The sequence below is a fragment of the Haematobia irritans genome, chromosome 1, assembly GCF_050003625.1.
Source record: "Haematobia irritans isolate KBUSLIRL chromosome 1, ASM5000362v1, whole genome shotgun sequence".
Lineage (NCBI taxonomy): Eukaryota > Metazoa > Arthropoda > Insecta > Diptera > Muscidae > Haematobia > Haematobia irritans.
Window position 1 is genome coordinate 85034431 of NC_134397.1, and position 13445 is coordinate 85047875.

Here is a 13445-nt window from a genome sequence, read left to right on the forward strand (position 1 = left end):
CACCTGATTTCTTCAAGCCATTCGTGTGGTCACATCTGTAACATAAATTAAGAGGAAGAATCTATTGAGTGCGACAAGTGCAACAAAGTTCTACATGTTTTGCGCTCGAAATTAGAAAAAAAAGAGAATACGAAGGATAATTGAGTAATGAGAGTGAATATTTTGCATGTCATCTGTGCACTGAGAATAATGGTACCATTGAATCTGAGCTGTGTTCAATAAAAAGAGAATTAAAAAAAAAAAACTTGATCAGCAGACAGTAATGCATGAGACTATGAATTTCATGTTAAAACAATAAAAAATGAAATTCTTAAAGGTGTAGCAGAAAACAAAAAGAAAATATAATCAATTCAAAAAGAAAACCAAACACTAAAAGACCCAACAAAAATAATAAAATTGGAAGCACTAGATTTATAGTGTCCATACTGTAGGCACTACTATTCTGCTCAAAATTTTCAGCGCTATTTCTTCTAAACATGTAAGTCAAGAATGTTCATCGTTTATATCGAACGATGAACTTAATAGTTTTTTGATTGAGTGTCCACAAATGTATGGAGGTGCTGAAATGAGCGCAACTAAGTTGCACTGCAGTAAGCGGATGCTTCCTCCTTCGCTTACCAAGCTGCATTTCTGTAAGTAAGAATTGTTGGTGTTTTTATACCCTGCGCCACACTGTGGAACAGGGTATTATAAGTTAGTGCATATGTTTGTAACACCCAGAAGGAGACGAGATAGACACATGGTGTCTTTGGCAAAAATGCTCAGGGTGGGCTCCTGAGTCGATATAGCCATGTCCGTCTGTCCGTGAACACATTTTTGTAATCAAAGTCTAGGTCGCAGTTTTAGTCCAATCGACTTCAAATTTGGCACAAGTATGTGTTTTGGCTCAGAATTGATTTTGGAAGAAATCGGTTCAGATTTAGATATAGCTCTCATATATATATTTCGCCCGATATGGACTTATATGGCCCAGAAGCCAGAGTTTTACCCTAATTTGCTTAAAGTTTTGCACAAGAAGAACAATTAGTACTATAGTCAAGTGTGCCAAATTTTATTGAAATCGGTTCAGATTTAGATATAGCTCCCATATATATCTTTCGCCCGATATGGACTAATACGGCCCAGAAGCCAAAGTTTTACCCCAATTTGGTTGACATTTTGCACTGGGAGTACAATTAGTAGTGTAGTCAAGTGTGCCAAATTTTATTGAAACCGGTTCAGATTTAGATATAGCTCCCATATATATCGTTCGCCCGATTTACACTCATATGACCACAGTGGCCAATCTTTTACTCCGATTTAATTGAAATTTGCACAAGGAGTAGAATTCGCATTGTAGCTACACTCAAAAAAAAGTGAACTCTCTATTTCAATAAAACCAATTTAACTTTATTTTAGTTCATGGAATTATTATATATGGAGAAAGTTTCCTTTACTCTAATAATTTTTTTCGAACGTTAGTTAAATTAACTAAAAACGGGAAAAAATTATACGCAAATGAAGTAAAAAGTTTTACTAAATTCGTACTTCTCACAAAATAGTTCATTTTTTCTTTAAATTTGTACATTTTATTACAAATGTGCCCATCGTGAACTTCGTATGTCACTAAAGACATTCTTGCAATTTTGAACTCCAATTTTTTCCTTCAAACTGCAAAATTTTCTTTAACAAGTGAAAAAACTTAATTATGTCTAATAAATTTTCTTGAATTTGTCGAAAAATATTTACTTATTTTTATGACATCGGCGCGATGCCAGCGTTTGTTATACTGTTAAGTTAAAATTTTCTAAAAATATTCAAAATTTTCTAAAATTAACCAAAATTTTTCTTCCTGTTTTTTTTTTCAGTGTATGTAACGGCAAGAAGAAAAAGTCTGAGACCCATCGTTTAGACCCATTTTCAATGGGACTTTCCTCCAACTGACTCGATAGTTTCCACAGATAATATATCTAATATTCTATTTAAGTGTATCAAGTTTGATCTAATTTGGTTCAGATTTAGATAAAGCCTCCATATATTTGTCCCTCCGGTTTATCAAATATGGCCAAATACCCACATTTTACACAAAATTCTGTGATGATTTCCCCATAACGTAGTAAGATCTAACCAATATCCTTGTAAAATCGCCAATGCTAAGTACCAAAATTGTAAAAATTACTCAAATAATATGATAGAGTTTAAATACTCAATTTTAGATATGAAATATTAAATATACATGTATAAAAATACCGGGATCCCGGGATTCTATATTTTAAAATCCCGAATCCTGGGATTTATAACAATCAATCCCGAAGGGCAGCCCTAATGGAAACCTATGTTCTAAGGTCGTTGATAAAGCGACAGCACTTAATAATTACTTTTTACAATCAGTGAAGGATTTGAAATCATCTATACTTCAAATCCCCTGTGATCATTGTAATTCTTTGGGAACACTTATTCGAACAGAATCAATGTTACAGTTACAATTAGCAACAGAAGAGGAAGTTCGGGAACTTATAGTGAATCTGTGAATTACGAAGAGTCCAGGTTACGATAGCATTTCTTCATCAAATGTACTTGAATGTTGCGACTTGATTTCTGTTTATTTTAGTGAATATATTTAATAATATGATCACTAGCTGCACATATTCTAATGCATTGAAAACACACAAGGTAATTCCCATTCGAAAGGATCACAATGCATGCACAGTCGATAAGTACCGACCGGTAGCTGTTTTACCAATTTTTAACAATCTTTTTGAAAAGATATTACATAAATAGATATCTCATTACATTTGTGATAACGATATGCTCAGCAGATTTTTAAATCCTGAAAAAAAAAAACTAAATTTTGAAATTTATATTAATGGAAAGCTCATTCGAGAAGTACATATGGACCTTCATATGCAAAGCAATCTTTCGTGGGATGTTCATATAAAATACTTAAATCCAAGATTTCCAGATTTCTAGGGCTTATGTACTCCGGCTAAACTAAATTTTTTAAAACACTTCACATTTTTGAAACTAAATAAGTTTTTACGCACATTAGACTCCATTGTGTTATTCATTCGATCAATGTACGGTATGACTGTAAATGAAACACAACTTCCAATTATGGAGATTATTTTATGTTTCCTAAGATCGACTAGCAGATGGGCTGAATCGGCATTAACCCACCACCATAAAAATTTATTTGAAATATTTCGAGCCAACGATTTTGTTTTTTTTTTTCTTAATTTTATTTTAAGACCATATAGCTATGTACATATGTCGAAGATTGGCGAAAATTTTGTCAAAATTTTAGTTCTATAGCAAATTTTGTTAAAATGTTATTTCTACAGAAAATTTTGTCAAATTTTTATTTCTATAGAAAGTTTTGTTAATTTTTTTTCTATAGAAAATTTTGTAAAAATGTTATTTCTATGGAAAATCTTCTAAAAATTTTATTTCTGTAGACAATTTTCTCAAAATTTTATTTATTACTGATTTGATAGTGCAATCAAGTGTGGCAAATTTGTTTTTAGGTTTATATATAGCTCTCACACGGACGAAAAAAACTGTTTTTCACATGTTTGGATGTAAACATTATATGTTTGGAACTCAAATTTTTTAACACAATATTTTTAAGTGCAAGCAAATAATGTTCATAAACTAGCATAACATGTTTGGGGCATATATGTTAATATGTTAGAACATATTATGTTTGGGACATAAAATGTTTTTAAATATAATATGCTTCGATGGAAACATATATTAATTTAGAAATAACCTATAAACATATATATATACACAAAGAAAAGGTCATTAAATTTTTTTCTACCAGTGTATGCCTGAGGTGAAACATAATATGTTTTAACAATACAAACAATCCTGAAATATATATGCTTAATGCAAAATGTGTTTGGGGCTTATGTTACAGAACCGATTTTTTTTGAGGGTGCATATATATCTTTCGACCGATATGCACTGGAGCCATATACCATATGGCTCCAGCCAGAGTTTTAATCCAATGTACTTGAAATTTTGCACAGGGTGTATTTGGTTGAAATCGGTTTAGATTTACATATACACTGTTAGAAAAATATGTCTTTCATATGTTCCGATATAAACAAAATGTGTTTCGGGCACAATTTTTAAACACAATATATTTAAGTGCCAACATGTAATGTTCCTAAACTAACACTAAATGTTTGAGACACATATGTTAATATGTTAAAATATATTATGTTTGGGAAATGAATGTTTCATAAAAATAATATGTGTGAATGTAAACATATATAAATTTACAAATTTCGAGTAAACATATATATGTTTACAATTTCTGTGAAAGGGCTGTATCTTGATTCGGGAAACTGCTTTATGATAAGGCCAAAAATTTGATATGCTTAAGTCTAAATATTATTTAATTTGAATATTAGAATGAGTATTTGGAGTAAAGAGAATAGACATTCGGAATCAAGAGCATAGAGATTTGAAAAAACAGCATGTGTTTTCGCCTTGAGAGGAGAATTTTATGTATGCGTGGACAAGTGATTTGTTTATCATTTTGGCATTATGGACACACATTTTTAACGGCCTTAAAGGTAAAAATGAAATTAAGTACAAAACACGATAAGTTTTAAAAGCATTTAAAATGGTCTAAAATTCTAGTAAAAAAAACGGTTCACGCCTAAATAACTTTATGTGTACATTATAAAATTATTTATGTATGTTTATACTCTTCTTTTGTTAGAGTTTTTGATTTTCTTCCAAAATTTCAAACTTTTATACCAAAAACTGTTTTTTGTTATAAAATTGTTATTTTTGCAATAAAAAAATAATATTTTATTCAAAAGCCATTTCGTTTATATCAAGCACTGTTTCTGACTGTAAATATTTAATAACCCACATTTCGAAGTTTCATATAAAAATTTAATATAGTATAAATGTCTAAATTACAAAAAAAAATTGGTTCGGTCGGAGCAGCAATTGAACCCACGACCCTTTGCATGCAAGGCAGACATGCTAACCACAGCTCCACGTGGCCAACAAATGTATGTTTCTTTTAAATAATGTTATGTTTGCATGGACTCGTGGGCGCTGCAAACTATGCTACATAAATGTAACTTATAACGATAATTGTCTACTGGTGGCTATAACTGCTACGTAGCCCAGTGGAGAGTGTGTTGGCTTACAAACTGTATGGCCCTCGGTTCGATTCTCCGTCCAGGCGAAAGGTAAAATTTAAAAAAATTATAAAATTGAATAATTTCTTCAACATTATTTGTATTACAGAAAAAGGTACCAAGAACTAAAAATTTCGTGGAAGTGAAAATTATGTGAAGGAATGAGCACAATCTTCTTTGGGGAAAATTCTTCCAAGCATATAATATTTTTGGGTTCAAACGCTTCCAAACATATAATATGTTCACATAAAACAAACATATTAATGTTTCGGCAGTATCCAATAATATATGTGCTTCGTGCAAAATATGTTTGGAACATATGTTAGAGAAGCGATTTTTTTTGAGGGCGTAGCTCCCATATATATCGTTCGCACGATTTAGACTCATATGACTTTCGTAGGTCAAAATTTCACTCCGATTTACTTGACATTTTTTGGGAGCCACCGTGGTGCAATGGTTAGCATGCCCGCCTTGCATACAGAAGGTCGTGGGTTCGATTCCTTCTTCGACCGAACACCAAAAAGTTTTTCAGCGGTGGATTATCCCACCTCAGTGATGCTGGTGACATTTCTGAGGGTTTCAAAGCTTCTCTAAGTGGTTTCACTGCAATGTGGAACGCCGTTCGGACTCGGAGGTCCCTTATCATTGAGCTTAACATGGAATCGGGCAGCACTCAGTGATAAGAGAGAAGTTCACCAATGTGGTATCACAATGTACTGAATAGTCTAAGTGAGCCTGATACATCGGGCTGCCACCTAACCTAACCTACTTGACATTTTGCAGAGAGAATACAATTAACATTTTAGAAATGTGTGCCAAATTTGGTCAAAATCAGCTCAGACTTGGACGAAGCCCCCATATATATCCTATTATAAATAATTCTTATATATATATATATACCCTGCGCCACCAAGGCTTTAGCCGATTTAAATTTTAAGTCTAGAGATTTTTTAGAAGTCTGACAAAATGTTGAAGGATTTGAGAAGGTATCGAAATGTAGATCTAATGATCTAATGTAGATCAAAATTCAAAGTCATTCATATGGGAATATAAACCTTTGTATAGCTCGCAACAAATTTGATTTGAGATGATATTGTTACGTTTTTATATTGAGGCGTATTGAATTACCCGATAATTAAAACACAGTTCTTCTCAAATAACGACCATCTACAATTTATTTGTTTAATTGATTGGTTTCACTTATTTGCTCTACGATGTGTACTGTATAAACTTTAGCTTACGACTGACTCGTTAGCAGCATGCGAGCGCTTTTATATATGACGGTCTGGCAATGCGAGAATATTCTGGCAGCACTACAATATTCTGGCAACGCCAGAACATTCTTTGACAACGCTAGAAGAATCTACGACCATTAAGTTATTCATCTGGTGGCTGCCAAACACATATACACTCACATAGATATATGCTCGCATTACTACAACAACAATAGACAATGAGATGAAATGAAATGAGAATGCAAAGTAACAAAGCAAAGGGGTTGTTATACTCATAGACCTTATAATACATAGATGGGCCATGGGTGTCAAACTATGTTTGACAGTTCCGAAGATTAAGAATAAACGAGAAAAATAAGAGCACGCTTACAATCTCTTTCGTTTTCCTTTTTGTAGTTTGCCAATTTTACACAAAATTAGAACGTTTATAATGCACCAGAGGATTTATAAATAAATTAATATATTAAAAGTTCATATTTGAACAAATAATTGTGACCAAAACCGCGAAAATACGAAATTTAATTTTGAGCAGCATTGCTCTTTACGAACAACACAAAAGCAAATGCACGAAAATTAATATTTGGGACTGACTCTTTACGAAAAAATCAAAACGAAATGTCAGAAAATTAATTTTTGGAACTGACACTTTTTTAACACATGGCCTATCTATATAACATCTATTGTCTATGGTTATACTATGAAAGAGTAAGAACTAACATTTCGATATGAATAAGCAAACAAAAGAAATTTAGGAAAGTACCAGAAAATTAATAGATGATTCCAACAAGTGATAACGAAGTTTTATCGTTACAATTTCAAATTTTAAATTAACGGAAACTAAATTAAATAAACTTAAATCTATAATTATCAAATTCGTAACAGTATCATAAATTTGGTCCACAGCGTGTTGAAGGGCATAATACAAAGTGTCCCGTCCGATTTTTAACTATGTTTACTTGTTTATGAATACATATACTGAAGACTATTGGTATTTGCTCATATTGTGATGGGTATTTATGTATATCATAATTTAATTTATTAAACATAGGACCCACATTACTTAAATTAAAAGAAGAAGAAAAGAGGTTAGGATGGTGTTGAACTCTGTTCAACAACATTTGCTTTTTCTACATTTTACTTGATTTTTAATTAGAATTAAGAATTTACTCAATCTGTTCTGAATTGAATTAAATTTCACTGAATTAGCATGAATTGTCAATATAACGCTTAACTTAATATTTGAAATCAATTCTCATTAAGCGGCAACTCTGATCATTTTCACTCAATAATTTATTAATATTTGTCCCTTTCACTTTGAATTAAAATATTTGTTGTATATACTAAATAGAAATGTCTGACTGATGCTTTGTCTTATAACTTCACTTGTGCATCAACAACCAAAAGGGTAAGGTGCAGCCATCTGCCAATAAACTGTCTATTGTCAACTGAATACTGAAATACTGCCTTTTTTTTCTTTCTTTACTTTTCCGGGAGCATTAAATGATATCTACAGTCCATTGTAGTTACTGATCTCGGAATTGTACAGTACAGATTTCCATGCGATTTTCTAAGGGAATATCCACAAAAGACTCCTGTGTTTCCAGATTTTGATATAGCCTTACATAGTTAAATCGATTCATGAGCTCATAGAAGCCCCCATATTCACTCGATTTGACTAAAATTTGGATCGTAGGTTTATTTTGGGACTACCAAATAAAATTTATTGGTTTATTGTTGATATCGGCTAAATTTTTATAAAACACCTATAACAGGATTTTACTTAATAAACGTCTTAATCCCAAATTATTGGTTTAAAATTTTGTGTTTTATAAATACTACGAGGGCAGTTCGGAAACTTCTTAGCCTAGCACAAAAAGTGCGGTATAAACAGAAAAAAGTTAAGTGTTTTGGAAACTTCCATCTCTGTTATGAACACATATTAAATTTTGTTTCGATCTAGCAACTCCTTCATATAGAAACAGGTGTTCAAAAAAGATGAATCCGCAATTTTTTCACAATGGAAAAATTAGAAATGTGTGCTGTCATTAAATATTTAAATAAAAAAGATGTATCGGGACAAGAAATTCATAATGATATGGTCAATGTGTTAGGTGAAAGTGCTGCTTCATATGCAACAGTAAAAAATTGGGTTGCTGAATTTAAACGTGGTCGTACAAGCATTGAAGATGAACCACGTACTGGACGTCCAAAAACAGTAACAACAACAGAAATTGTAGCCAAAGTGCATGATATGGTATTAAATGAACGACGAATAAAAGTGAAAGTGAAATTGCTAATATCATGGGCATCTCAAATGATCGAGTCCATTTAATTTTGCATGAAGAACTACAGATGAAAAAGCTTTCTGCAAGATGGGAGCCGCATTTGTTAACAGTCGTCAAAAAACCCATAAGAATGAACATTTCTCAATCTTGAATTGGAATAAAATGGATTTTCATAACTGTTGATGAGACATGGATCCACCACTATACTCCAGAGACAAAAGAACAATCCAAACAATGGACTGAAGCTGGAGGAAGTGTCCAAAAGAAGGCAAAAACAATTCAATCGGCTGGTAAAGTTATGGCAACGGATTTTTGGGACTTCAAAGGTATTTTATTGATTGACTATCTGCAAAAGGGTAAAACAATAAATTCAGAGTACTATTGCAACCTTTTGGATCAATTAAATGTACACCCAGAAAAAAGTGTCTTCGAAACTAAAGGAAAAAATGTTCATCAATTTAGTTTAGCCATTTTATTTCCATTCAGTTAAATGTTTGTGTGAAATAATAAAATTTACTTGTTTCAGTAAAAAAATCCTAAACTGAAAGCAGTTAGGAATAGTTCATTAACTAGAATAAGGCATGGCATTTTACTAATACTGTTTTCTTCGCTGGGTATAAGAATTTGCTACTGAAAAATAAAATTTTATTCACTGATAACAAAGCATTCGTAAAAATAAACAAAAACCGAACTAAAACCAAGTTTCCTCAAATTTAGTAAGATTTCTTATAAAATGATAATTCTGTCTTTCTTTATTATAGAAAGCTTATCATACATACGAATAACACTTGGCATAGAAAAATATTTTAGTCCATTCGTACTAAGAAGTATTCAATCCTTTCAAAACTTAAAGAAACACACTTATTAGAATATAGGAAAATTTCCTACAATTCTTTTATCTACCTGTAATCGATATCTGTCATCGATGTGTTTGCGCGTGGGTTGTTTTTTAGTTGGAATCGCGTTGTTATGGTATACGGAGAGATTGTTAAAAAAATAGTAAACTAATATAATAAAAAACAAATAAAATATATAAAATATTTGTTATTTAAAATTAGTGAGACAAATGTTCGTTTTTCTGAAAATTGGTTTATAAAAAAAGAAAACACCAGCAGAATAACAACCCTTTCATTCGACTTCATTTTGGAATCTTCAATTAACAGGTAATATTCAGTGACGCTAACCTTTTGTGAAAAAATTGGTTTAGGATTTTTTTGTTTATATTTGTAGGTATTGAAATTGTAAAAGGTGGACAAAATTGCTAGGCAGCAACTCATTCAAAGTGAAAGGTACTAGAAGAAGAATAAAAATGTGTTTTAATATTTCAAGGCCAGTCGATGCTGTTGATTCTAAATAAATATAGTTGATATATTAATAAAATATGTATTTTATTGAAGAAAAAATGCCTATATAAATAAATAAAATTGTGTTAAAAAACGAAGTTAACCAGTTCTAATTTTGAAGTAAAAGGTTTACCACAAATATGTAAGATTTGTCCAAATGAATGAAAAAAGTTCTATAAAGTCATTCCATATATGAATTCAATTCAGTTAATTTTTTCATTCTGTAATATAGTGGTACATAAATATAGGAAAATGTTAACTAATATATGGAATGCATTCTACCTGATTTCTACAAAAATCACATCGTTCAAACAAATCAAAATATCTTTGGCGCTACACGAAGTTCAACTTTCATCACAATGAGTTCATTTTAACTTAAAGAAGGGTCACTTTTTTCTGGGTGTGCTAAATCAGTCTTAAAGTATGAATTCGAATAAAACAGTGGTTCAAAAATAAATAAAGAATACAAAAAATTGATTTGATTTGAAAAAAGTTTCATTTGAAATGAAAAAGGTTTCATTTGAAGTAAAAATGCTATATACCGCGTTTTAGCAGATAAAAGTCATAAAAAGCCAACCTCGCTAAAATGTAATGAATTATTGATTGGTTGAGAGGATATACTAATTTTTAATTGAGCGCATATGAATTTGTTTGTAGTGTAATTCTAATGTTGTTTTGGGGATACAATTTTCTATTCATGTGCCTAAATCTTATATTCAAATTTTTTTTTTCGAAAAAAAAAACTTGGAAGAATAGTGTGGCGATGTACACCGTATCTGCTATACTGAACTGGAGAACCCACCAGGAAAGAAAATTTTATTTAGTAAAAAAAAAAATTGATTAACTTTAGAAAATTTTAAGTAAACTGGAGTAGAAGCGCAGGTGTCACGCCGATTTCACAAAAATAAGTAAATAATTTTAAACAAATTCAAAAAATTTTATTAAACAAAATTATTATTTTTCACTTATTATAGAAAATTTCGTAGTATGAAGGAAGTTCAAAATTGGAAAAATGTCCTTAGTGCCACACGAAGTTCAAGATGGGCGCATTATTTGTAAATATAAAAATTTTAAGAAATTCTTAATTATTTTGTGGGAGACACGAATTTAGTTAATCTTTATGCTTCATTTGTGTATAATTATTTCCTCTGTTGTAGTTAATTAACTAACGTACGTAAAAAATTATTAAAGTCATGGAAACTTTCTTAAGACGTAATAATTCCATGTACTAAAATTGTATTAAAACGGCTTTAGTGAAATATAGGGTTCACGTGTATTTTAGTGTAGTTTTTGTAAAAAAATCAAGAGATAAAGTCCAATAGGATTAATTTAAGTTTTTGAACCGCATATTCGATTTTAAATGGTGTTACAAGCTTTGTACGTACACGATTACGATTTTATAGAACGCGAACAATAATATTTGAGATTTGTGCAATACTTACAATTATTTCTATCACCTCCAAATAGTTTATGGTAACGTAGAAAGTTCGGACGACCTCCAAAAAATTTCCCCTTTTGATTAAGCACTTCACGTATAAGATCTAAACTACTGACAACCAGACATCGTCTAGATCCCAGAGTTAGCGAATAAATATCTCCCAACTCTTCCGATAAATGGGTTAGTCCTTGAAACGGAACCTTATACTTGCTCATCAATACCAGATTCCCCACAAGGGGCAACGGTATTGGACCTGGAGCTTGCTTATATGGTTTCAAGTTGAATTTCTTTTCTTTGTCACTTCCAGCATTTATGTACACTTTCCGTCTGCTATTATACAGTGAGTTTATATATATTCCCACAGTAAGGAAAATTAAAGTATTTAACAATGCAAAAAATCCCGTAATCATTGCTGTGGCTAATAATAATCACACTTTCAATATTTGAGATTTGTTTTGCAATTTGCAGAACTATTAACAATAAGAGTGAAATATTTTGTTAACAACTTCCGGTCTATCAGAACATTTTTCGCTTCGCCTTCTCAGTCGACTATATCTGTATTGTTTCGTTGCTGATTGCCAAAGAAAAATCATAGTGATAAAGTCGTCCAGGGATATTGGAAAACATTTGAATTGGACCTAAAATATGTACATATCTATACTGCTTCATCCAATATTCCATCGTAAATTAGAAATTAAAATAAGTTTTTTTTTTTTGAATTGTATCGCAGTAACAATCACTCCTTACAAACGCACATTTGAATAACTACCGCAGCAATCGCCGCATATAAATTTTAGGTTGAAATAGAAAACAAGTAAGCATCAGTCAACTTTACTTTTTATTCACTACACACTGTGGTCAGGGTATGTTAATTGTGATTTCCATTCCAGATATTATGAGAAAGCTCTGAATACAAATTTAAATACACCCGAAAAAATAGTTTATAGTTTGTTTTGCAGAGTTTGCAAAATACAGATTGATTAGTTCGGATCGCAAGAGGAATGGACCTATGTATCTTCAAAAGGCTATGGCTCCAAGGCCGTAGCCAGGATTTTAATTCGGGGGGGGGGGGGGGGGTTCAACTTAAAAAAAAAATATTCATACACGCAAAGAAGAAAAACGTTTGGAAAACGTGTACCGAAAACGTTTTTCTTTTGTTTGAGTTTTTTGAATTGCTTCGACAATTTTAAACTTTTATCACCAAAAAAATTCGTATGTTACAAAATTTTTATTTTTTCAATAAAAAAAGTTATTTTTGAAATAACAACACAGTCCATTTCGTTTATATCAAACACTTTTCTGACTTTAGGTCTTTAATGAGACACATTTTACAATTCCAAATTTAATATAGTACAATGCAATGTTGAACATTTTTTCGGAATCTTCCGAACATATCTGGAATATATGTAAAAAAAAAAACTTTGGTCGAAGCAGGGATCGAACCCACAACCCTTGGCATGCAAGTCGGACGTAGCAACCACTGCTCCACGGTGCCAAACTAAATGTTTGTTTCTGTTAAATAAACTTTGTTTATTCGGTTCGTGGGCGCCGCAAGCTATGCTATATAAATATAACTTATATGGATATTTATCTATTGATGATCATAACAGGTACATAGCTCAGTGGTTAGCGTGTTGGCTTACAAAGTTCATGGTCCGCGGTTCGATTCTCCGTCCAGGAAAAATCGTATAATTTCTTCTACATTGTTGGTATTACAGGAAAAGGTGTTAATAACTAAAAATCCTCGTGGATGTGAGAAAGATGTGAGGGACAATGCAATTAGCAAGAAAACAATGTTTTTTTTTTGAGTTAGTCTTTATGAAATTGTTTTTACCTCCTGGAAAAGAATAAACGTTTATCACAAAAAGTATTTACTTTTCTTCCAAATACACTTCCTTACAACGAAAAGCAAATGAGAAACGAACTTTGTTTGTCTAAAATTTCGTTTGGGAGGAAAGAATTATTTTTTTGCGTGTATAATCTCATGTGTAGAAAATTTT

At 31.5% G+C, this 13445-nt stretch overlaps 1 protein-coding gene across 1 annotated transcript in view; it reads right to left on the bottom strand.

The window, feature by feature from the left end:
* Positions 1-12010, bottom strand: part of LOC142221331 (cytochrome P450 307a1-like) — a 43895-nt gene extending 31885 nt beyond the window's left edge. The window contains exon 1 of the mRNA XM_075291036.1: positions 11450-12010. Within this exon, the coding sequence (XP_075147151.1) occupies positions 11450-11855 (406 nt within the window). The 5' untranslated portion in view covers positions 11856-12010. The remainder of the gene's footprint in view (positions 1-11449) is intronic.
* Between the last annotated feature and the right edge of the window lie 1435 nt (positions 12011-13445).